Source organism: Canis lupus, chromosome 12 (assembly GCF_048164855.1).
Source record: "Canis lupus baileyi chromosome 12, mCanLup2.hap1, whole genome shotgun sequence".
NCBI lineage: Eukaryota > Metazoa > Chordata > Mammalia > Carnivora > Canidae > Canis > Canis lupus.
In genome coordinates, this window is record NC_132849.1 from 64470186 (window position 1) to 64495607 (window position 25422).

Sequence of the window (25422 nt, forward strand, 5' to 3'; positions counted from 1 at the left end):
CTAACATTGTCACTCACACACAAGCATCCCGCCCCAAGGGACGTGTGCTCCCTTAAACTATACATTATTAGCATCTCCTTACAGAAAAGGTATGAAGTCTTTAAAACTATTTCATAAAAATTTGTAAATTTGAGGAAAAAGACTAAAAAGATTTAAGAAAGAACTAATTTTTAAACAAGGCAGAGAGGAGGCGACTGCAGGCCCAGCCCGTCCTCGTCCACAGGCCTCTGCGGCCGCCGTCCTGTCTCCCCACTCGGCGTCCTCACCGGGTGCTGGTCACCTGCAGGGCCGGGCACTTGCTGGCTGTCTCGGGCCGTCCCCTGCTGGCGGCCAGGGCCGGGGCCAGCGCATCTACAGGGGCATCCCTGTCTCCCTGTCCCCATCATCCCCCGAGACGTGCAAGCAGGTGCCTCCCCTGCATCCCAGCCTCAATGCCCACCCTCGCCAGCTGTGTGCAGTCTCGCGTTTGCCCCACACGCAGGCTGCCTGCTGCTGACACAGACACACACGCAGGCCGAGCACGGGGCGGACACGGTGTCCAGGGACGGTGCTGGGGCGGGCAGGGCGGAGGCCCCAGGGCCTGTGAACGAGCATCCTTCGCAGGCGGGATCAAGGAAGGAGCCAGCAGGGAAGGCAATCAGGGCTGGTCCTTGTCTAGTGCCGTGCAGCCCGGAAGGGGAAAGCTTCTCCCTGCCTCCTCGGAGGGCCCTGACTCCGGAGGACAGTATTGGGGGGTCGGCGGCCCCGAGGATGGGGGGTGCCAGTGGCTCTCAGGACAGGGGTGGGCCCGGCGGGGACGGCCGCCACGAGGACGGGGCTAAGCCTGGGGAGGGACGGTGGCCCTGAGGACAGAGCTGGGCCTGGGGGAGGGGGGATGGTGGCCCCAAGGACGGGGGCTGGCCCAGGGGGGTATGATGGCCCTGAGGACAGGGGCGGGCCCAGGGGGGACAGTAGCCTTGAGGACGGAGCTGGGCCTGGGGGGGGAGCGTGGCCCCGAGGATGGGGGGCCTGGAGGCCTGTGGCTCTGAGGACAGGGTGGGCCCGGGGGGGGACGGAGGCCCCGAGGATGGGGGTGGGCCCGGGGTGGGGGACGGCGGCCCCGAGGATGGAGCTGGGCTGGGGTGGGTGGACGACTACCCTGAGGACAGGGGCGGGCCCAGGTGGGATGGTGGCCCTGAGGATGGGGGTGGGCCCAGGGGGAATGGCGGCCCTGAGGACAGGAGAGGGCCTGGAGGGCCGGTGGCTCTGAGGCACACGCTGGCCCCTGCGCTGGCGGCGGGCACCACAGGCCCTGGGGGAGGAGCTGCACCCACAGCGGGAGCTTGGCACCGAGGGCCCCCGTGGGCCGTGGGGCGGCTCGGTCTCCGCAGCAGCAGGGACGGAGCTGATGCAGACGCTCCAGGTGTTGGGCTGCATCTGGCTGGACGCCTCTGCACCAATTTTCTGTGACTTTCAGCAAATGCCCCCCAAGGTCGGCTGCGAATAAACGGTTTTCTCAGGCTCGTCCTTGAACAGATGTCGCGTTCCGCTGCACTTCAGCCCTGCCCTTCCCAGACGGTGTCTCCGAGCTGTGCTCCGGGAAGCCCCGCCTGCCACCCAAGCCAGGAGCCCCGGCCGCGCTCAGTGTGGACGGATGCTCGCGTGCACCCAGTTACCTGCCTGCCTGGAGTGGTGCCGGCGGGACACGCCGTCCCGGGACGCGTCAGCATCTACCAGGCTCGAGGATGTGACCGTCAGGCAGGGACGAGCGGAGCGGGACAGGCCAGCTCCACCCCTCCCGCCAGCCACGCGGGCGCCTGTGTGTCCATGGGGCTCATCTGAAGACACAAAACGGTGAGCATCGGCTTGGGACGTGTGGGACACAGCAGCAAGCCTGACAGACACGGGACACTAGTCACGTTCACGTCAATGGTCACCTAGATCTTTCTAGAAAGTCATGTCAATGGTCACCTAGATCTTTCTAGAAAGTCTGAATATGACCGTATCTAGTAAGCTTAATAATGAGGTTGTTCGTGAGTCAAGCACAGAGACTGTTCCTCCAAACAAATACTAAATTTTAAAGAAAAAAATTTCAACTTTAACATGAATTCAGATGGGGCTGGAGAGTGGCCTTGAGACCCGCGTGACCGCCCAGGCGCTCCTTGTCCGAGCGAGAGTCGTGAGGATGCTGGACGGAGGAAGAGGGCTCCCCCACTCCCCCGGCCCCCGAGCTCAGGGCCCTGCAGGTCTTTCGGGGGAATGTTGTGTATTTAAGGGAAGTAAAGCATTTAGAGAGTAATCAGCATCAGCTGCACCATTAGATCGACGGACCTCCCTTAAATCTGGTGGCAAAACCACATCAGCAAAACCAGCAGGTAAACGGGAATTGCAGGAAGCTTCCTGTGTGTAATGAAAACCACCTGAAACTTAATCGTGTAATTAAACTGGTGCTTCTGGTAATGAACCAATAATTACCTTTTAATGATCCCATAAATCTATTCTAATCCAAGTGCTGCTTAATATTTCACTGGATCGTCTCTCAGGTCCTCCGGGTTCATTTTTTTCGGGAGAAATAGCAGAGCGTACTTGTAGAACTGCGCGTGGTGTTCCCAACGCTCACGGACGGCAGTGTTTTGTGTTTAATGCCTCAAGCTTGGGATTTCTTAAACGTGTGTCTGGAAGATTGATTTAGGCACTGAAGGAAATTATGTTGCGCATATTTCAATATCAAGCGCCTTATAAACATCAATTAATTACATTTCATAACGTCACTTAAAGAGAAAACGGCCATCACGTTAGGAAGAAGGAAACCAAGGACTAAAGTTACGTGACTTATTTGGAACTCTTACAAGTTCAAAAAATACTTAAGAAGGCAGCAAATGCCCCTGTCGTGCGCGTAAGCCCATGCACCCTGTTAGGGTCGGTGGGAGCGCCGTCGTGATGCTGGGACGTGGCCCGCGGACAGCACCTGCCCCCACGCTCCCTGCAGCCCCCGCCAGGCCCCACGCTCCCAGCCCACGCCTGGTCCACCTGACGAGCACCGTCCTGGCGCTCGCCCGGCTCGGCCGTCCCAAGGCCCGCTCACCAGGAAGACGCGGCCAAAACGTCGAGCACTGGACGAGGAGGTGAGCAAGGAGACGCTGGGGGACCGACGCGGGATCTGGGACCGAATACCTGATTTCAGGGCTGCCTCCAGGTGTCGGGACCGCTGACCCCACGCCAGCCCAGGGCTCTGGGCCTCGCCTCCTCAGGGCAGAGTCCGAGGTTGGCCTGCCGGACGGACGGATGGATGGATGGACGGAGGGACGAGGGCTGGTGGGGCCCGCGAGCTCCAGGCATGGCCTTGGGACCCGGTGTTCCTGGGCCCTTCCCGTCCCCTTCGTCCCATCTGCCATATCTGAGGCGTCCAGGAACGCAGCTGCAGCAGCTCATGGCATCTTCAAAGACAAATGCTTGTGATCCTTCAAATGCTTTTTCTCTGCCCAGGAAGGATGATGAAGCACAGGCACGTCAGGTCAGGGACAGCAAGTGGGGTTAGCAGGTGGCTGAGGTCCCGCTGAGCCCCGGTCACCACCTCGCGCTAAAGCGCCTGCGGTCAGCCTCCCGGTGGGTCCCAGGACACGCAGGCAGAGGCTGACCTTGCTCAGTTGTTTCTCGTCACAAAATCATCACCATGGGGGGTCCTGAGCTCGGGGGACCTGGGGCTGGGGGTGTCCAGGCTGGGGGACCGCGGGGTAGAAGGTGGGAGAGGTGCCGGAAGCCAGGGCAGCAGAGCCGCGGACAGGGGCCCGGCTGCAGTGCCCGCTCGAGGGGCTCCCCCGGCGGGGACGGGGCGGGTGTGCCGGCAGGTGCCCCGGGGCGGGTCGCGCAGGGCGGACCTGGAGGCGACGCTGAGGCGGGCGGGGGCTGCAGGCGTGTCCCTCCCAGATCAGAGGAAAGATGGACAGGCCCTGTCGGGAGGCGGGAGGCAGCCGTGCTCCCCCTTCCTGCCTCCACTTGGGAGCTGCACAGCGGAGCTCGCTGGCGCACAATCGCAGACCCGGCTCCCTCCTCCGCCAGCGCACCTGTCGGTCCAGACATGTCCTCGCCTGCCCTGCCCCTGCCCCCTGCACACACCCGGTTGCCGGCGCCCTAGCAGGCTGCTCCCCCCTGGAGCTGCTCCAGTCCAGCCGGTGGCTGCGTCCCCGAGAAGCTGGACTCTGTGGATGCTTCCGATGACAGGCCGCTCACTCCTCCGTGGACCGGTCCCCATGGTGGTCAGCAGGTCCTGGCCGCCTCGTACGACGATGGCAGATGAGCCCCAAACCCACACACTCTCACACGCCCAGTCTTGGGGACGTCCGTCTGCCTTGCAGGCCGGGGGCACTGAGGCCCGACCGCTGGGCTGGAAGGCAGACCGAGCAGACCGAGCCCTCGCGCAGCGTGGGTTCCCAGCCCTGCAGCTTCCGTCTGGAGGAGCTGCCCCTGAGCCGCCCTCACCCGGCACCTGCACCCACCCGCGGGCGGCCGGGCCTCCCTCACTGCTGCGCCTACAGAGACGGCGCGGACAGGAGCCCTACGGAGGGACACGCCGCCAGGAGCAACGGGGCCCCGGGCCCCGTGAGCCTCCACGGACGACGGTGACGGCAGACATATATAAAGCCTCCAGGTGAAGTGGTCGAGAGGGCGGAGGCGGGTGCGCTGTGGCGGGACCACACTGGCCGCTGTCCCGGTCAGACGCAGGGACCAGGACCCAGGACACTCAGAAGGACGGACGCCGAGCCGAGCTGCGATTCTCTCGCGGAGCCGCAGGTCCAAGCAGTGTAGGGGGCGGACGTCCCTCCCCGACACTCGGTGACGACAAATCAGTATTTATGAGGCAAGGCTTCATAAATGATTTATTGCGTTTTCTGCCCGGAGAAGGTGCGACAGTCACCCAGCGGCCCCCTGCCCTGGCGCACAGGGACCACAAGGGATCTCACAAAATGCACGGATGCCCATGCCCAGGGGGTGACGCCCGGGCGCCGAGACCTTTAATGATATTGGCTCGAACGTCCACGCGTGGGCCTCCCGGTGTCCTGCCTGCCTCTCACGGGCCCTGGGTCCGCGTGGCCCCGGCGCTGGCTACACGTCCGTGTCCTTAGGGAAGCGCTGGTGCTCGCAGGCGGAGAGCAGGGTGTCCGTCCACCATTCCTCCCCCGGGCACACAGCTGTGAACATCCTGTCCTTAGTTTCCGAGAAGCACCCACAGAAACGACTCGGGTGCCCGACAGGGCAGGAGCGGGGCCGTGCCCTCCACCGTGTGGGTGGGAAACCCAGGAACCCTTGTGGGCCCGGGGTGCACAGCCAACCCCGCACCTGCCTGGCCCCATAGCTTTGCCCGGTCGCAAGCTTTCTGACCGTCCATGCCGCTTCCACTGGGGAGGGAGGCCAACCGCACCCCAGGCCCCAGAGTGGATGATGGGCGGCGGACGGCATTCCCCGACAAGCAGCTTAACCCACTGGCGCTTGTGACCTAACCTGGCGACCTCAGGTCCCAGGGGTGACCCCACGTCTTCCTACCGCGGGGGGAGAAGCGCTCTCCTCCAGGAAAGGTGAGCAGAAGGCCGCTGCGGCCTGCGACCAGGACGGAGTTCACGCTCTAGGCCGACAGGTGAACGTCGGAGCTCAGCCGGGTGCAGGCGGGAAGAGCACGTGCGTCCGCAGGAAGCCCCTGCAGGAGGACGGTAACGGTCCCCGGGTGTCATCGTCAGGCAAGGCCGGCGTCTCTGCCGCTGTGGCCAAAGGCAGCGCCCCGGATGCAGGTACTTCACACGGCAGGTCGGGATGAGGAAAGACAGTGTTTGTTTTTCTTAAATTCTAAGAGGATATTGCTGGTGTAAATAAAAAAAAATAAATTGACGTGGACAAAATGCACATTTTGCACATTACAAAGCACTCTGTGCATGTGATGAATGTGTTTTTAGTAAGAAAGAAAAACCGGTGCTGCCGTCCGCGTAAAACCACCTGAAGAACGTACGTGACACCTGCCCTTGCACCTGAGCCTGGAGTCGTACAGCCTGTACAACCAGGGGGCTCGGCATTTATTTCCTTATTTTTAGTTATTTATTTATCCATGAGAGACACAGGTGGAGGGAGAAGCAGGCTCCATGTAGGGAGCCCGATGCAGGACTCGATCCCAGGACCCCGGGGTCACGCCCTGGGCTGAAGGCAGATGCTCAACCACTGAGCCCCCGGGCACTTCTGTGTGTTTATTTTTTCAAGAGAAACAGAGAACGAGAGACTGAGGGCGAGAGAGGATCCCAAGGCGACTCCTACTGAGCACAGAGCCGGATGTGGGGCTCGATCCCATGACCCTGACATCGTGACCTGAGCTGAAGCCAACAGGCGGACGCCCCCCGACTGCGCCCCCGGCCGCCCCGAGCAGGGAAGCCCCTCATCCGGTCCCGCGTGTGAAGGACGCCTGGACTTCGGGCGTCTGTGCGGGTGTGTAACACACATAATACTCAAGACATCATTAGTCTGCAAACGTGGCTGAGCCAGCGCCGGGCAGGAGGCGAGCCCCCCGCTTCTCCACCGCCGAGCCCGAACCAGAGGTGCCCTGAGCCCACGCCCAGAGCTCTCGTTCGGGAATCCTTACGGAGAAGCACCGATAAGGAGGTTAAGGCAGGACCCGGCCGGCTCGCAGCCCGCTGCACACGGAGAAGGGAAAACAACCCCATGCACGCTGCAGACCTAAACCGTGTCGAGGACTGAAGCTGGGCTCCGGGCTGCGGTGAGATCGGGGTCAGGAAACGGGAGCAGCTGCTCCGTGAGGCCGACTCGGGTGCGGGGAGGGGACACAGAGCACCAGGGCTGCGCCGCCCGAGGCTCCCCTCCAGGTGGCCCTGGAGTCTTCTCCCGGTGAAGGGAAAGGGCAGGCTCGCGGCTTAGGCTCCCTCCCCAACCGCACACCGCTGGCCCCGGGCCGCAGCGGGATCAACGCCGCTTCCTCGATGGCTGCGGCGTCCATTCCACGATCCTTAATTCGCAGGTTAAACGGAGGAGCCTGCAGGAGTACTTTGCCCACGTTCCTGGAGGGACAAATAGTCAGGCCAGGCCCCGACCCCCCACGGTCCAGACCGGATCGTCCTTCCTTCCCACGTCCGAGTCCCGAGAACCAAGAGTCCAGGACCCAGTCGCCGGCGCTGGATGTCTCCCCCTGGGGTGCAACACATGCAGGATGGTGTCTCAGAGAGGCCCCCGTGGGCATGAGGATCGCACACCGGGAAGGCCATGGGGGACCCTCCCGTCCTGCTCGAGGACACCCCGCCTCTCCGGGGGCACCTGCTGCACCAGCCGACCCCGTACGCATGTCACCGGACGGTCTCCGCCAGGAACAGTCATCCTGGTCTCCTGCACCCACGAGGCCCTGGCCATCTCGATCCTGGACCTGATCGAGAGGACACTGCCCCAGAGTTCACCGGGCGCACTCCCCCCGTGTCCCGGCCCAGGGTTCACGGCCTCCCTCGTCAGGCGGCTTCGCTGGCCTCCCCCTACATGACCCTAAGACCAAGGATGCTACAGAGGGAGCAGCCACGGCCCCTGGCGGGATTTCCGGCTAAGGAAGCACCGGTGCCCCGACCTGCCCCTGCCCCGGGCACAAGGAGGGGCTCAGGCCCATTCTTTAAGGGGAGGGTGGGTCCTGCAGCCTCCTGCCACTGCAGGACGTCATGGTGAGTCTCCTGGATGGTAACTGAGTCATTCCTTCCTCAGGGGCTCGAACGTCCCCTCACGGGCGGCACGGCCAGGGACAGCGTGGACCCAGCCCCTGCACACCAGGCGGATGCACGATGCTGCCTTCTTCCCCCAGCGTCACACAGAAGTGTGACGCTGGCCTCTGTGCAAGGACATCGAGGTCACCTGGGCCACCACACTCCAGTACTTCAGCCGTGCTGAGCCGCCATGTGTCCCCGCCATCAGGGACTGGGAGTCTGGGGGCTCAGGGCCCCCCCTCAGCCGCCTGCAGCGCCTCTGGCAAGCGGGTCCCCGGGGGCATCAGAACCCGACTCCCAGACGCGCTGCCCCAGGGAAGAGGAGGGTCGTGGACGCCAAAGGGTGACGTGTGGACCCCACAGGTGGCAGCGACGCTCAAGCCTTCCCAGGGAGCCCCCACCCCGACCCCCGGCCATGGTAGCCACCTGGGGATGCGAGCAGACGGTGACACAGGATCTTCCCTCTTCAAACATGGGATGGGAGGGACGTGGCAGCCTTTGGGGCCTGGGGAGCCCTGTGCTGTCAGTGCCAACGTCCCCTCCCGGACGCACACAGCGCTGCTTTTCTGCCTCTGACTTGTTGGTTGACGTCCCCAAGAAGGGAGCTCCGCGATCCAGGAGGATGAGGATTGTGATGCCTTCTGATGCCTTCTGAGGACGCGCAGACGCATGAGTGATGTGTCTGCCATCGAGAGAAGGGGCAGCGCGGCCACACAAGCTGGTCTAGACTCTGCCCAGGATCGCCGGGACCCAGGAAGGGCCACCGAGCACCTGACCGTGACAGCATCCAGGGACTCGCGCACCATCCATGGGGCCGCGCAGCCAGGATTGGGGCAGCCCGCGCCTCCTGGGGCTCGGAGGGAACGCGCGTGGCTCCCTGCAGACATGACGTGCGCCGCGCGGAGATGCGAAGCACCCGGGCTTGGACCCGTCGCCACCGCGCCCCGCATGCACCCCCGGGAGGACGCCATTGGGCCTGGCGACGCAGGCGAGAGGGCTCCACCGTGAGAGTCCTGTTGGCCCAGAACAAGCGGCTGACGGCCGAACGGCGTCGGGCACCGCACACGTCCCCGCGGGGCGGGAGGCACTCACCCCTGCTCGCTGCACTTCCATGAAGGTGGCTCTTTGGAAAGACGTCGCCCATGCGGCCAGCTCACTGCCCAGCTCCACGCTGAAGCGGCGGCTCTGGCCGTGGCCGACCAGGACGCTGAAGCAGTAGGGCTGTGGGTCCTCGAGGCCCCAAGGCTCCAGGCCGGAGTCCGCGTGCAGCCAGCAGTCGTCAGGGAGCCAGAGCTGGAAGAGAGCGGGCGCGTGTTGGCGCGGGACATGGGCCGAGGGCCGAGGACCTACGCTGTGACGCCTTGGAGCTGCCAGGACCGCATCAGGGATGCCAGGACCGGGACGCGGCTGCCAGCCCGTGGGGGGACCGCTGGTGACCCCGGCCACACCGGGAGGCACATGGCTCCTGTGGAAATGGGCCCCAGAGAAACATGATTTTGAGCAAATTACATGCAAAAGCACCTTCCACTTGAATTCTGGTCCCAACAGCTTCTGCCTCAATGTGTCACTTGATCGGCAAAGGTAACGTCCTGAGACTCCCCTGCTCCCATTCGGCATAAAACCAGCGAACAGTGAAAGCACCACAGGCCCTCACCGGGCTCGTCACCCCGAACTCACCGGGCACCGCGGGCACTTCCCCTCCGCCACCTAGCTCTGCCAGCGCAAGGGGACCCCCTGCTCACGAAGCCCCCGAGTCTGCGGGCCCTCGGCCCAGGGTCAGGGACGTTACCCCGGCGGCCCCGACTGCGCACAAGGACGCGGAAACACTTCCAGGGCAAAGGCCAGAGCGTGTGCCCTGTGGGTGGCGGGGGCTGGGGGCTGTGGCGTCTGCACGTCTCTCCAAGGCCTCTAGGGACCCAGCCTAGCAGCGGCGACTGGGCCATGTCCGCGTCCCACATCAGGCGGGCGGCCGTGGGATCACGGGGCACACCTGCCTGGGGGCCGCCCTCCCTCCGCCCCAGCCACGAGCACCGCACGCCCGCGCCCTCCTCGCGCACACGCCTGCGCGCACACCCAGCCTGCCGTGCTGTTCCTCTGCGTGGACTCTGCCGACACCGCCGTGTCCGTGAAGGGGATAGAGGGCAGACAGCCTCGCTGAGGACGCGGGCGCCTGCGGGCCGTGTTCACCGTTGCTCAGGTGCGGCGGCAGAGGCTGCCCAGGTGCTGGGGCTCCTCACTGTGATTCTGAGGTATCCTGAGGCAGAGGCCAGCCATTCGAGCAAGACATGCATGTTCAACATTAATTCTCAAAATCCCCCTGAACGTGGTGTTGGCCCCCTGCTTTTATTGCACGTGTCCTTCTGATGCTTCCAGGTGCAGGTGTGCAGGGCAAAGTGACGGCTGATGTGTGTGTGGGAGGCTCATGGGCTCCCTGACTTCCCCCGCTGACCCTGGGGTCCGCTCTGCAGGACTCCCCCGGCACTGTGCCCACCGCTGCGGCTCCCCAGACGCATTTATCCTCGTGCACGGTCAGACACTCCTGCCTCATGGGTGTGTGCATACGTGTGTGGTGCGGGCGTGTGCATGCACACATGCATGTGATATGGTGCGTACGTGTGTGCATGTGTGTGATGTGGTGGCACGTGCATGGGTGTGCATGTCTGGCGTGGCATATGCACATGTGCGTGTGTGGTGCGGGGTGTGCATGTGTGTTGTTGCATGTGCACGTGTGATGTGTGTGCACATGTGGTATGTGTGGACACATGCATGTATGTGATGTGGCGTGTGCACGTGTGCATGCATGTGTGGTGCAGTGTGTCCATGTGTGTGGCATGTGCGCATGTGTGCTGTGCCCGTGTTCCTAATTCTAAATGAACCCCGGCAGCAGAGGCCGCACCCTGATTCTGTAGCCCCCCAGATCCTCCACTTCAGCCTCACCAATGAATACGGTGCGAGTTCTGGGTTGTCTCTGATGGAGCGGGCCACTGGCGAGGCTCAGGGGGCTGCCCCTGGCAAGGAGCAGGGCCCCCAGTCCAACAGCCTCCAGGAACCGAATCCCACTGGTCGCCTTGTGAGCAACAGCATAGACACTGCCTGCCCCGGGGGCTGAGATAACGTGCGTTGTCCTACACGCCAATGCGTCTGGGTTATTTGTTTCCCAGCAGTAGATCATCAATACAGAGGCAGCTCACGCGCGCTCTCTCTGTCTCTGGGACTTTAATTTTAGTGCATGAGCTAATAAGTGGGCAAGTGAGTTTCAACTACTGCAGAAAAGTAAGTAAGTGAAAAGGCAGCATTTGAAGAAGAAACGCGTGAAGGAGGAATAAGTCAATACAGTTACGATCACGACCAGTGTTGCAGCCAATTAATCTTCTCAGGGTTTTGTTAAGGGTGTTGCTACAGCAACACCTCTGATCGCTAAGGTTCTATCCAATGACTCAAAGGGATTTGTCAGAGCAAGAAAAGGGTGTTTATTTGCAGGGAGCCGTCCACCAGCTGCATGGCAGCTACGAGTAGTTTTGAGATTTGGCTGCATGTGAACATCACCGCGGAAGCCTGTAGAATGAATGCAGACGTCTGGGCCACGTCTCAAATAAAATGAAATCTTCAGCTTCGCTTTAAATCTCCCTCCAGGTGACTTCATGTAAGACAAGGTGGACTGTGGTGGAGAACCCCTGCTCCCGGGGTGCACAGGACGGGAAGGGACCCCAATGATGCCCGGGAGGCCGTGAGGAGTGAGCACTCACCATGGCCAGGGCAACAGCATCACACTGACCAACACAGCCCTGCAAAGAGGATCGCCCAGTAGGGACACCCTCAGTGGTTATTACGGCCCCTGTTCCTCAGATGACTTCACTGACACAGTAAGAAGCTAAAATGGATGAAAGATCTAAATGTGAGACAAGATTCCATCAAAATCCTAGAGAACACAGGCAACACCCTTTTTGAACTTGGCCACAGCAACTTCTTGCAAGATACATCCATGAAGGCAAGAGAAACAAAAGCAAAAATGAACTATTGGGACTTCATCAAGATAAGAAGCTTTTGCACAGCAAAGGATACAGTCAACAAAACTCAAAGACAACCTACAGAATGGGAGAAGATATTTGCAAATGACGTATCAGATAAAGGGCTAGTTTCCAAGATCTGTAAAGAACTTATTAAACTCAACAGCCAGAGAAACAAACAATCCAATCATGAAATGGGCAAAAGGCATGAAGAGAAATCTCACAGAGGAAGGCATAGACATGGCCAACATGCACATGAGAAAATGCTCTGCATCACTTGCCATCAGGGAAATACAAATCAAAACCACAATGAGATCCCACCTCACACCAGTGAGAATGGGGAAAATTAACAAGGCAGGAAACAACAAATGTTGGAGAGGATGGGGAGAAAGGGGAACCCTCCTGCACTGTTGGTGGGAATGTGACCTGGTGCAGCCACTCTGGAAAACTGTGGGGAGGTTCCTCAAAGAGTTAAAAATAGACCTGCCCTACGACCCAGCAATTGCACTGTTGGGGATTTACCCCAAAGATACTGATGCAGTGAAATGCCGGGACACCTGCACCCCGATGTTTATAGCAGCAATGGCCACGATAGCCAAACTGTGGAACGAGCCTCGGTGTCCATCGAAAGATGAATGGATAAAGAAGATGTGGTTTATGTATACATGGAATATTCCTCAGCCATTAGAAACGACAAATACCCACCATTTGCTTCGACGTGGATGGACCTGGAGGGTATGATGCTGAGTGAAGTAAGTCAGTCGGAGAAGGACAAACATTATATGGTCTCATTCATTTGGGGAATATAAGAAATAGTGAAAAGGAATAAAGGGAAAGGAGAGAAAATGAGTGAAAATATGAGAGACTGCTAACTCTGGGAGACGAACCAGGGGTGGTGGAAGGGGAGGAGGGCAGGGGTGGGGGTGAATGCGTGACGGGCACTGAGGGGGGCACTTGACGGGATGAGCACTGGGTGTTATGCTATATGTTGGCAAATTGAACTCAAATAAAAAATATACAAAAAAAAAAAAAAAGAGAAACTTACACTTCAGGGCGGGGAGTCCGCCCGTCCGACTCCAGAGCTCGCACTTCACACAGAACAAACCCTCTGCCGCAGTCACCACCCGCCTGCTGCCCGCACACTGTGGGGCGGCCTGATTTCAGCGGGTCCGGGCACAGCGGGTTGAGGGTCAGGGCAGGAAAGCTCTGCCGCCTGCACCTCTGCCCCATGACGGGGGGTGACATCCCCTGGTCCTCTCCGAGCAGCCCCCAAGCGTCCCCACCAGCCTGGGCACCAGCCACAGCCAGGAGCACTCCGAGGTCGCTGGGATGGGGCAGCGGTGGCTCAGGGGTGCCCAGCCGCCCTCCCCTGGGCTCGCTCAGGGGCCCGGCTCACTTCCTTCCCTCGTTCTCCATCTCAGGTTCCACTTCCCAACCCCGGTGTATGATTTCATGGTTTAACGAATCCTCTACAAACCTGAGGTCTGTTAAAAGTCCACCGACGGGATAACTGTGTCTCCTAGGCCTGTGCCGCTTGGTGGAATCGCATTGGCACAGCCAGCTGTCCTCCCCTCCGACAGGGCAACACGCGACGGCCCGGGTAAGCGGGAGCCCCGAGCCCCGGCCCCGCCAGGCCCAGGTGAGGTGTCAGCCCGGCAGAAACAGAACTGATTTTGTGGCAATGGATGCGCTACTCTGGAACTGTTCGAGTGAGCGGGATGATTCGGAAGGCCCAGCGTGTGTGTAACGGGTGACACTTTGCCCGTCCCTAGCCAATGAGTACTTCCCTCTGTAGGAGTGGACACGGATCCGTCGCTCTGGCCAGCTCAGGCCAGCCCCTCATAAGAAGCACTCTTAGGACCCGGGCTCGTATCTGACTGATTGGAAACAACGGCAAGGACGACAATAAACCGAAGATCCTGGAGGATGTTACTGTAGGGGGTGGTAACGGGGACACCCTCTCCCCAGTGCACGCGCACATCCCACTCGTGCACACCATCCACCCGCCCGCCCACCCACACATCCGCCTTCATGAGCAACAGGGTGGCATCACTGAGGATGGGAAATGGGGTGAATACAGAAGATGTTCGGCTTATCTTACTATTGCAATGTACTCCTTAAACCCGGAGGCACATCCTATTTATACGAAAGCATCCCCTGTACGAAGGACACCCACCTTGTGGAGTTTAAATAGGACCTCACAGAGGTTGTAGGTTTCTTCTGCTCGTCCCCAGTCTAACGTGCTCACCTGTAAGAAATGTAAAACACACACATAAACCATAAGCATCCTCCTCCTTGCCCAAGGAACTACAGGAGACGCTGTGTATGCTCGTTAACTCGGCCGGGGAGGCCGCTCACGGCGTCCGTGTACACAGACGTCAAACAACCACGCTGCACACTTTAAAGGACTGTGGCTTTGCTGGGTACGCCTCAGTGAGGCTGGAGGAGGCTGCACAGTGTACGTGAAAAAAAAAAAAAAACCACGACTTTTAGTTGGACAAATGCGAACATTTCCAGCAATGGAGGGAGTCGCCATGTCTTTGCCTTAACTACATTCTAAGCCACGAGCAGGACGGCAGGGACGCCGGACCTCGTACGTGGTGGTGGATGTGAGGAGTAGCCCGGCTCGCCTCCGTCGGCGCGTGGCACAGCTCGCCGGTGTGTGTGGGGCTCATCCACTACGCCTGTGCAGGTGCAGGCATACGATTCATTTCGGATTCCCTTTACACTGAACTAAGGACCAATTCTAGGTCAAGTGTAGAGCTAGTGTGTGTGAGCGTGGGTGAGTCCGTGCGTTTGCTGCAGCGTGACCTCCAGCGTGTGTCCAGTCTTGTGGTTTAGGACTAAACTTACTAGTTTGTTCCATTCCAGAAATAATACAAATTTATTAGCTTATCAACATGTTTTTGATTGGCCTGCCGTTGGGTTTTGCAACTCTTTTAACAATAATCATGATCAACTCATCCAACTTTTGGACACAGCTGACGATTCAGTCCACGGGTATCTACAGCAGAGCTGTTCCCGCAGAAGACCTGAAATAGTCAACACCGTGACACATCCTGATGTTTATTGCTCACCCGGCACTTGTTTTCCAGCTGTTAAAACTACAGATAAAAAAAAAAAAATGAAACTAATCAGAGGTTCACTGTGTCTTTGAAATGTTGAAGGTACTTGACGTGCCAAGTGGTGACCTTCTCGAAATCGTTCCACCAAATAAACACGGGGACGCAACCAGGCATTTCAAACCCATCTCCTCGAAACGTTTCACCGAGCAGTTAATGACACGAAAATCACAGGGATGTGTTGCCACTTAAATATCAACGGACCCAGAGTTAAGTCACTGCTCCTGTGATTTAAAAAAAAAAACAAACAAACAAAACAAAAACACCAAAACAATGATGCAAAAGGTAAAATATAAAAGCAAGAAGGTCAGTGAGAGTGGTACCTGGAAGGTCACTTTGGGGCGCAGGAGAGCACGGGGCCACAGGATGAACCTGGACACACTGTTCAACTTTCCCAGAAACAACAACGCGGCTGTATTTTGGAGAATCACAGAAACACAAAGAAAACAACCCCAGTGTCCAGAACATTCTCCCTTGAGCTTCCTCGCTGCTGTGAACCTGCACTATGCACGCCTGCGTCAGCGCGTGGCTCTGCCGTCCTCAAGCTTCGCAACTGTGAACGCTCCTCCGATTCAGCAAAAGCACAAGCACCAGGCATTCCTAAGGGCCTGCTTGATGCAAATGGCCCCCAAGGGACCCAGGATGCCCCTCGGGGCTCCTTTCACCTTCTGTTTCATTAGTTCTGACTCTGCAAAGTGTCTGGGCTGTGCACATCCCACAGTAAACCCGGCCACCGCACACGGAGGGATGATGCAGGACATGGCCTTTCCCAGGATGCGACCAGCATCTCCGGAATTAGTAAAGTGACAGATTACACGTGTGTGTGTGTGTGTGTGTCCACATATCTGTGTGTAATCAGAGGGTTGATCTAAGTTCAGAATCAGAGGTTGGAGGGCAGCGGTGAGTGATGGGGTGAGATCTCAACCGAGCACAGCCATGAGTTGCCCGCGAAGCCCGTCAGGAGGCAGGGGCCGGCACCATCTGGGTGACTCAGAGCTGGCAAGCGTGGAGTGGGGCTCAGAGGCCTGGACTTATAATTTTTTAAATTTATTTATTCATGAGAGACTCAGAGAGAGAGATAGAGAGAGAGAGAGAGAGAGAGAGAGGCAGAGACACAGGCAGAGGGAGAAGCAGGCTCCATGCAGGGAGCCCGACGCAGGACTTGATCCCGGGTCTCCAGGATCACGCCCTGGACAGAAGGCAGCGCTAAGCCACTGAGCCCCCCGGGCTGCCCTGAACTTTTAATCTTAAGTAAATTTACTTAAAATGTATTAGATGATTAGAAAGCTCTGCAGGTGTGAGGCCATGTGAACCAGCAGCACCAGCACCGCCTGTGAGCTTGCCTGGAATGCAGGTCCCCAGGTCCCACCCCAGCCCGAGCAGATCTGAGCTGTGTCTTAAATATATGGGCCAGTGACGACTCTTTGTGGGGACTGTGAAGAAAACAGTCCAGGTGTGACCGTTTCACAAGGCAAGGAAGACGGACAGACGTTGGGGAGGAAGGTGGAGAGTGAGCGAGGAGACCGTCCTTGCGCGGAGATCATCCTCAGTCGGGCCTGCTGGCTTTGCGAACTAGATGCTCTGTGACGTCACGTCCTTACACCCGAGGTCCTCAGGTGCACGTGGCCAGTCTGCACGGCCTCTCGGGGGAGCGGGGGAGATCTCCTCACGGCAGGAGAGGACGAGGAGCGGCGCTCCGAGGAGAGCCCACGCCTGCCTGTCGCAGAGACGGGGATGGGAGCGGAGCCCGGATCCTCACGCGCCTTCCCGGGGACTCAGCGGGGAAAGGAACCCTGACCCACGGGGCACCTCAACCTTTCCAACCAGCAGGCAACGAAAGGGGAATAACCAGACTTTGCCACAAACGGGAAGGTCTGTAAGCACCTGCCACTGATACTCTTCCCCGGGCACGGAGTCAGAGTCGGCAGTTTCTACGTTTCGGGACCACATTTGATTTTGAATGTAGCAGAAATTTTAGGCCATGGGAGGTAGTATCTGTCTGTTAATAGTATCGGGACACCTACCGTGCAGCCCCAGGGGCGACACAGTAATTCTGCATTAGACACGCGATCGTCTGGCATCGCTGCAGCCTACAGAGCTTCAATTAAACTATTTCTTTTTAGGAAAAAAAATTCTAGATGATAGAATACATTTGCCTAATTGACATTCTTACAATTGCCTCTGGTGTTTCCTGCACGTTCATAGGTAACTGCCACGGAATTCACACGTTAATGTGTGAGACGCTGTGAAACTGGCCCTGTAACTGTCATCAACACACTTTACTGATGTTTGCCAACAGGAGGAGCTCACGGTTCCTCAGATCCCAATTTGCGAGTCAGAAAGAACCGGCTGGTGGGAAGGAAGGCGGCTGAGAACGATCCTGCTTTAACCCATACCTGGGAGCACCTGGGAGCACCTGTGGGCCTGGGAGATGGGCCAGCCCCCCTCCGGGCCCCGCCTCTGCCCCGACACCTGGACCCGGAGCCGGGAGTGTGCACGCCCCCCGTGCCCCTGACTCTTCCAGCCCCTTGTCCCTCGTTTCCCTGATTGGCATCAGTGTTGTCCCTTTGCTTCATCTTGAGGGAGCTCAGAAACCATCCCTGACACATGACTCTCTTCCAGCTCTTCCTGGAGTATCCGGCAGAGAATCTTTGGACCTTTCAGAAACTTACTCAAGTGTTGTGACTTGACGTGTTGAGAGCCAGGCTCCGTGAGTGTGCTCAGGCTTTCTGAGTGAAAGAAAGAGGAGAGGCAGCGGGGACGGAAATGGGACAGCGAAAGCGAAACGTCAGGGACACCTGCGGACCTGCCTGCCTGGAGCCACCTGTCTCCTCACAGGTGACGGGCTGCAGCCCACGTCTCCACAGAGCCCTGTCTGCATGGTCAGCAGGGCAGAGTCTCCCCTGGGCTGCGTCCCCCCTCTGCTCAGACCTCTGTCCGTGTGGAATGCAGTGGCGCCCGGAAACTGGCGCTGAGATGTGCGGGGAGTCACAGCAAGTCTGTCTCAGGTTCAGAACCCTCGTGTTTCGTGTCACCGTAGCATAAATACAGACAATAAAAACTTAATATGCGGGGATCCCTGGGTGGCGCAGCGGTTTGGCGCCTGCCTTTGGCCCAGGGCGCGATCCTGGAGATCCGGGATCGAATCCCACGTCAGGCTCCTGGTGCATGGAGCCTGCTTCTCCCTCTGTCTGTCTCTGCCTCTCTCTCTCTCTGTGTGACTATCATAAATAAATAAAAATTAAAAAACAAAAAAAAACTTAACATGCGATTGCTACAGATTTGGGGGCCGAGCGGAATCGTTACTGGCAAATTGCCACCAGCTCCAGGCTACGACGTCCAAGGGCCGGCCAAGTACCTGTACATATTTCGGAATAAATTCACTTGCTGTATTTCATGTGGTGCTTTTGCAGTGAGAAGCTGCAGAATGCTAACAGCAAAGTTTATCAGTTAAATTGACATGTTCTAGAGTTTCAAACACATTTCTGAATGTCCTAGTGCCGCTTCTCAATGCTCACCGCGGTCCCGTGGGGCGTGCCGGCTGCCATCCACTGTCCGGCGCCCACACTGCGGACACTGTCGGTAAAGGTAACAACACTCGTCAAGTCCTGCGCTGGCACATGGGCAGGTTCGGGTCACGGCCCACAGCCAACAACTAGGAATTTATAGCTTATTTGTGAAGCTCCTCTTTTCCTGGTATTTTCACAGTAAAACTCCTTACTGTCTTATACAATCTTTCCAGTCCCCATTTAAAGGTAGACTTTTGTTATTTTGGATAATGCATGAGAACGATTTGTTTAAGCCCGCATAACACCGTGTCTGGTGCGCAAGGAGGCTGCAAGTCACTGGCCCTACGGTACAAGTGAAAACCTGGTGCACACGGGCCGTAAGGAGGATCCAGGTCAGCTGGGCCCCCAGGGCGGCGCCTTGGAGGGGAGCCCACTGCCCCGACCTGCGCCGGCAGGAGGACGCGGACCTTTGGGAGCAAACTGTGGGGGGTCCGGGTGTGCGACCCCAAGAGGTCAAACCAGCAGGGCCCCCAATCATGGGGTCAGCAAGGCCACTCAACACTGCGAGGTTCCCCTGCAGGAGCCCAGCCAGGTTCCCACAGAAAACGACAGGGGATGTCCCCCCAGAGCCTTCTGGAATGCCCCAGAGCACAGTTCTTCCCGGGCACCTTGGGGGCCACTGAGCCAGGGCCACTGCTGCTGGGGCCCCCTCTACCCCAGCAGGGGAAGCACCCAATTCCAGCCCCCAGCCATCCTGTCCCACCTAAGCGGGGAGACACCCAAGAGCGTCCCCTGAGGGACCAAGATGTTGTCACAGGACTACAGACCATCGTCTGCCACGGGACAAGGGACAACTCACACCTGCTGCTTCTACCCGGAGCATCAGGCCAGGGGTCGAGACTTACTGCCGAGACAACAGCGCCCCGGCCTCTTGGCTCCCAGGAAGGACCCCAGGATAGATACTCAGTGGTCCACGCACACACGGGGATGGATACTCTGTGGCCCACGCACACCCCGAGAGGCGTGATGCCAGGCGTGGTGAAGCAGAGGTGGGTGCAGGTGAGATGCTCCCAGACCCGAGTGCACTTCCAGGATTTTGTCAGGACAGACAACTCCCACGTAAATCTCCGTTTAATACAAGCCTGTCCTGGGAGCATTTACTTCACTCTGATTTTACAGGTGATATTTAGCACCGACAGTTGAGGTCACCAGGGACGTTTAAACTTAATGACATTAGGAGGCATGCACATAAGTGAACTCGCGCTATCCTCAGATTGAATATTTATAAATACCTCGGCCTTCGCCTTTTAGTTTTCCACGGGCATTACTAGGACGGGACTCCCCAGGTGAGCCGGGAGGGTTAGGGTGGGTTGTGGGAGCCGCTCCGGGACGGGTGCGGGAGCAATGCCCGGGAGCATGTCCCCCTCCGCCCCTGAGCTGCCTCCCCGATGCAGTGACAGGTGGGTCCACATGGGGCCAGATGCCCGACATGTCTCACTCTGTGAGTGGCTGGAGCTCCCTGGCCTGACAAGGGCTCATGTGGAGCTCAGAGCCGCGGGGCCCCCAGACTCCTCCAGAGATGGCGAGGTGCTCCTGAGCACCAGGCCAGAACCAACTTTCTATACAACCAAATCTCCCCTCAATTGGGCCTCATTAACACAGATGCACCCCCGAGGCCTGTCCTGTAGAATAAAAACGGTCTCACCTCCCCTGACCCCGCTGCCCCTCAGGTGGGCGGCCCCTCCCCCGGGAACCCAAGCGTCCTTACCGGCGGCGTGCTGAACACGTGCAGGGACGAGCCTTTCAGCACTAGGAACTTGGAACAGCAGGTCTGGCAGGAGCCGGTGTCTTTGAGTCTCTCGATGACCCACCCCATGTGCACAACCTGCAGACGGAAACCTCTGAGATTAGATCCAAGCCCTAGCAGGTGCATCACTATCCCAGGGGCTGGGAGGGTCGTCCCTATAGCAGGTGCGTCCCTGTCCCGGGAGCTGGGGGGCCTCCCTGTAGCAGGTGCGTCACTGTCCCAGGAATTGGAGGGGCCATTCCCGTAGCAGGCTGGTCACTGTCCTGGGGGCTCGGGTGGGGGGTGTCATCCTGCCTCTGCGGTTTGCAGGACAGTTCCCATACCTGGTGAAAGATGTCCTGGTCAAGATGCAAATGGAAACTCACAGAAAGAAATTTCATAAAACTCTGACTATTAATCATCTGAAATGCCTATAAACTACGTAAACTTAATGAAATTCCATATATAATTGACTTCGGCCTGGATCAATTAGCAGAGATAAATTAGAGCTTAGCTGTTATTGGAAACGTTGCCTACTTTATGAAATCTTTTTTAGGTATATGTAGTTCATAAATAATCTTAAGGTTACCTAATTTTATGTTTTACATTATGAATTTTCTAATGGCTTATTGTGTTTCCAAGAAACGTATATTATATTTTTATGAACACCTACCTGATCACATCACTATGATTAAATTAAGAGAACACGACCATTATAACAAATGAGCATATTTTCATTTATCTCTTCTGGTGCCATTTCCATAGGAAAGCCCTTTTTTTTCCCACTTGAATGAGTCAAGATAATTAGTTAAGTGTCCTTCGGATGACGCTGTACAGCTGGTCCTTTACAGAAAAAGCCCATGTTACCTGAGATTCGGGTTCCTTTTGGATTTGGTGAATAAGGCGTTCACAGTTCTCTTTAACTCAAGTTTTCCAGGTGAAATTTCATTTGGAAATGTACAGAGCTATTTGCTATTTTAGCAGGGAACATGTGTTCTGGTTTGCCCAGGGAAATTTTTTTTCACATTTCAATGATTTTTATTATATTTTATCAACATTCTGTGACTTTTTTAGTTACAGGTCACGATATGATTTTTATTTCTTATTTCTTTTTCTCTTTTAAATTGGAGTTCAATTTGCCAACATATAGCCCAGGGAAATTTTAAATGTATGACTGTCCCTGTTAGGCTGGCCGTCATCCCAGAAGGGCCTGCCTCTGTTTGGATGGCAAAGTATACAGTCATCTTATTCACTAAATATGAGTCTAAATATATATATATATACACACACACTCCAGGCCTTTTCTATGATCTTCTAATTCTACTTTAGATTTGTTTTTTGCCAATTTCAGGGGTTCCTAAATACACTTATTTTTTCAAATATTTATTCAAATATTATATATCCTTGCTACATATCAAAATCAGGAATTAACTGCTTAGAATGAGAAAAGCATTACTTCTTGTTCTTAAAGGGCCCAATTTCACTAAATTCCTATCACATAGACAAAATGTTTACTTCCTGGAAAAAAAGTGCACTAGTCCCCTGCCAAGAGCACAGTGAGACACGGCAGGGGTGGTGCGGCAATAAACCCACGCGGTAACACCCATCTCTGATATTTCCTTCCTAATAAACTAACTCGAGCCCCTGAGAAGCCATAACATAGAAATTTTAAGGTCAGAGAAAAGTGTTTAGGTTACGCATTAAAGCGTTGTGACCTTACGGAAGAGACTGCGGCTCAGATGTTACTCCGGCCAAACTGTCACCAGGAAAGGGCTTACCTGGGACCAGGACACAGGTGTTAATGACACGGGGGCACGGAGGAGCCTTGCACAAACGCGGTTTAAGTCATAACACCGCGCCAAGATGAAGCGAGAGCAAGATGATCCCACTGCGCTGCCGTCTCCCGCCCCGACCACCTCGTGTTCTCGGTTTCGGGGGTTTTGTTCCTCGGAGAGCTTTAAGTTGCTTTGAGCTCTGCTGAGACCCTAACCAGACAAGGCACGCGCGATGCCGGCCTGGAGCTGCTCCTCCGCGCGTGGTGCTCGAGCCCCGTGGAAGCTGCGGGCGGCGCGCCTGCCCTCCTGTGAGGACCGCGGACCGCGGGGGCCCTCCACGGAGTCCGGGCAGCGTCCCACCCAGCGACGGAAACGCCGCATTCCTAGGACACCGAGCGTCCCTCTGTCCGGCGGTGTCGTGAGAACCACCCCGTGGGACGCGCTGCCGATCTTGATGTCCAGGATCAAGGTGGGGGGGGACCGTTCCCGGAGGCGAGCGGACGGGCCCGGTCCGGTGTCCGGCCGACGCCAACCCAACGGGTGAGGACACACTCTGCACGTGGGCCATGGAGCTCCGTCCCCCGTGGACGAGTCCACGAGGGCCTCCACCTTGGAGACACAGCGCGGAGCAAGACAATGGCATTTGATGCAAGGACAGAGAGGAACCTTACTAATCTGGGGACGAGCTAGAACTTTCGCTGATGAACAGCCAAGCAGCCTCAGCTCTTGAATGCGGATCGGACTGGTCGTGATCAAGAAAAACGTGACAAGAGGTAAAGGCGAGCTCAACGGGGCATCCTCTGCGTCCGTGCCGCTTACGGCCACTGACTGGAGGGCCCAGCTCCAGCAGCCCTGCTCCCGCCCTGCACACGCGGGCTCCCCGGGCCGCAGGCCTCCTGACCTGGGCTGGCTGTGCGAGGGCTGCACCCAGCGCCCTGAGCGGGCGCCCACACCCCACACCCACCCAGGCGTGATGGGAACTCGCTGCCCACGCTCACAGCCCCAGCTGCACTTTCTCGGGAGGGACACGACCAACAGGGTGGCTTCCAAGCTTCCTCCTCTGCTGCTCAAACTGCCTGGGCAGAGGGGTCACTCCTGTGAACCCACAGACTTGGGGGAGACCCCGGATCGGGGAGGTGGCTCAGCCCTGTGAACCCACAGACCTAGTGGTGGGGACCCCGGATCGGGGAGGTGGCTCAGCCCTGCGAACCCACAGACCTAGTGGGGGGACCCTGGATCGGGGAGGCGGCTCAGCCCTGCGAATCCACAGACCTAGTGGTGGGGACCCCGGATCGGGGAGGTGGCTCAGCTCTGTGAACCCATAGACCTAGTGGGGGGGACCCAGGATCGAGGAGGCGGCTCAGCCCTGTGAACCCACAGACCTAGTGGGGGGCACCCCGGATCGGGGAGGCAGCCCACCATGGCTGGCTCTGCCCTGAGGACTGAGGGGTGGATCCTGGTCAGCAGGCCTGGGTCACTGCGGGGACGCCACCTGCCCAGGGTGCAGGCTCCCCTGACCCCCCACCATCTGCTGGCCAGAGGCCTCTCCGGGGCAGAGCTCTCCGGTTGAGGAAGTGTCTGGAAGTCGCACGAAGCCACATCATGCAGGTGTGTCTGCAACAAGGAACACCCCTCGGCTTACCCGGCACCCGCCTCCCCCACAGACACACAGCCGCCCGGAGCCCGTGTCGCCTGGAGGGAGGACCAGGCCATTCCTCCTGCCCTGGGGGAAGGACCCGACTCACCCCCCCAAAGTCCCAAATCAAGTTCCAAAACCAGGAGGAGCTGCTTGTGGAGACTCGCGCATGCTCAGCGTGAAAACTGCAGGACCCACCTGGTCACAGGAGGAACAGCACTTGTTCGCCATCCTCACCTGCAGAGAGAGGGAGGCAAGGTGTCAGCGGGACGAGAACCGAAATGCCACGAGTGTCCCACCTGTCGGAGCCGCACGGGGCGTCCCTGGGAGCTTGTGTGTTCCACGGGGCATTTCTCACCCAAAAACCAAACCACGACGGCAGCAATCCTCACAACGGAAAGGAGTCCTAAGGTCAACTCGCGGAAATCATTCTGTGTCAGGTCAGCACGTTGCGTGAGTGAGGCTTTGGGATGGGAGATGTTTATGTGTCAACATCTGGAAAAATGGGGAAGACGCCTGCTGCTCTGGGGATCCCAGGGGTTCCCCTTCCGTGAGCTCCTTCACTGAAGTGGCCCCAAGGTCCTGGGATGCAGCCGCGGGGTGGGGGGAGGCCCAGAAGTGACGCGCGGGGCGGGGGGCGGGGAGCCTGGCTCCGGGGGCGACGGCGTTTCCCTCCTCTGGGCTCGGCCTGCGGGAGCACCTAAGACTCGCCCGGCCTGGGGCTGCCGTGGGCACCGGCACGCACCCACCCACCTCCCCTGCTTGCTTTTCTCTTTGCTTTTAGTCCACCCAGATTCTTGCGGAATTTGAAATGTCAGGTCTGAACACTCGGGTCCTAGAGACGCGCCGGGCTGCAGAACCGAAGTCGAGCACCGTGCCGCTTCCCAGATACGGGAATGTGCTCGGTTAGCCCGTCTCACAGCTTCCGGGAAGCAGGGGGTGTGGAAAGGGGGGGACTGCGGGGTGGGGGATGGGGGCAGGCGCTGTTGCAGGGCGGGGACAGGCAGGGGGTGGGGACGGGGGGGGGGGGCAGGTGCTGCTGCAGGGTGGGGATGGGTGGGGGATGGGGAAGGGGGGGCAGGTGCTGCTGCAGGGTGGGGACAGGCAGGGAGGTGGGGACTGGGGGCAGGTGCTGCTGCAGGGTGGGGACGGGCAGCAGGGGGTTGGGATGGGGGCAGGTGCTGCTGCAGGGTGGGGACAGGCAGGGAGGTGGGGACTGGGGGCAGGTGCTGCTGCAGGTTGAGGATGCGCAGCGGGAGGTGGGGTAGTGGGGGTTGGGGACGGGAAGGGGGCGTGGGGATGGGGGGCAGGTGCTGCTGCAGGGTGAGGAGGGGCAGCGGGGGGGGGTTTGATGGTGTGTTGAAGACAACTACATGCTTCCCTATTAATCTTATAACTATTTTAGGGTCCATCATAAATAACGAAAGCATCACACTATTTCGTGGACAAAGCGTGGAGGCCTAAATCACGGGGCGTCTGCTCACACTCTGCAGCGTCAGGTCCCTGATGTTCGCAGACACGGCTCTCAGCCAGGCGGCGCCCTCCTGGGCCGAGCGGAACTGCAGGATCCCCGTGCTGACCCCGTCCAGAGCCAGCACCTCAAACGCGCTGCACCTGCGGGAAGAGGGAGCCACGGTGTGCACACGGCCCGAGGGGGGGCCACACCCACGGCACCTGCAGTGCGGCCCGGGGCCCACGGGAGCCGCGGCCACGCGACTAGCACGTACGGCCCCCAAAATTAGGTTCCCAGCTTTGAAACCCAGACCTAAAGGCCATCTCCAATTCAATTAAAAAGTACAAGAGCGAAGCGGTGTAGGAAGTAACCGTGGGTCTTTCAGTAAAGGTGAGTCGTGGTCTCGGGGTCCCTGGGGTCCT

General features: G+C 58.3%; 1 protein-coding gene across 1 annotated transcript in view; it reads right to left on the minus strand.

The window, feature by feature from the left end:
* Positions 1-25422, minus strand: part of SNTG2 (syntrophin gamma 2) — an 85516-nt gene that overhangs the window by 11666 nt on the left and 48428 nt on the right. The window contains exons 11-15 of the mRNA XM_072768947.1: positions 25032-25161; positions 23746-23784; positions 20119-20235; positions 13896-13967; positions 8805-9005 (exon numbers count right to left, since the gene is read on the minus strand). Of these exons, the coding sequence (XP_072625048.1) occupies positions 8805-9005; positions 13896-13967; positions 20119-20235; positions 23746-23784; positions 25032-25161 (559 nt within the window). The remainder of the gene's footprint in view (positions 1-8804; positions 9006-13895; positions 13968-20118; positions 20236-23745; positions 23785-25031; positions 25162-25422) is intronic.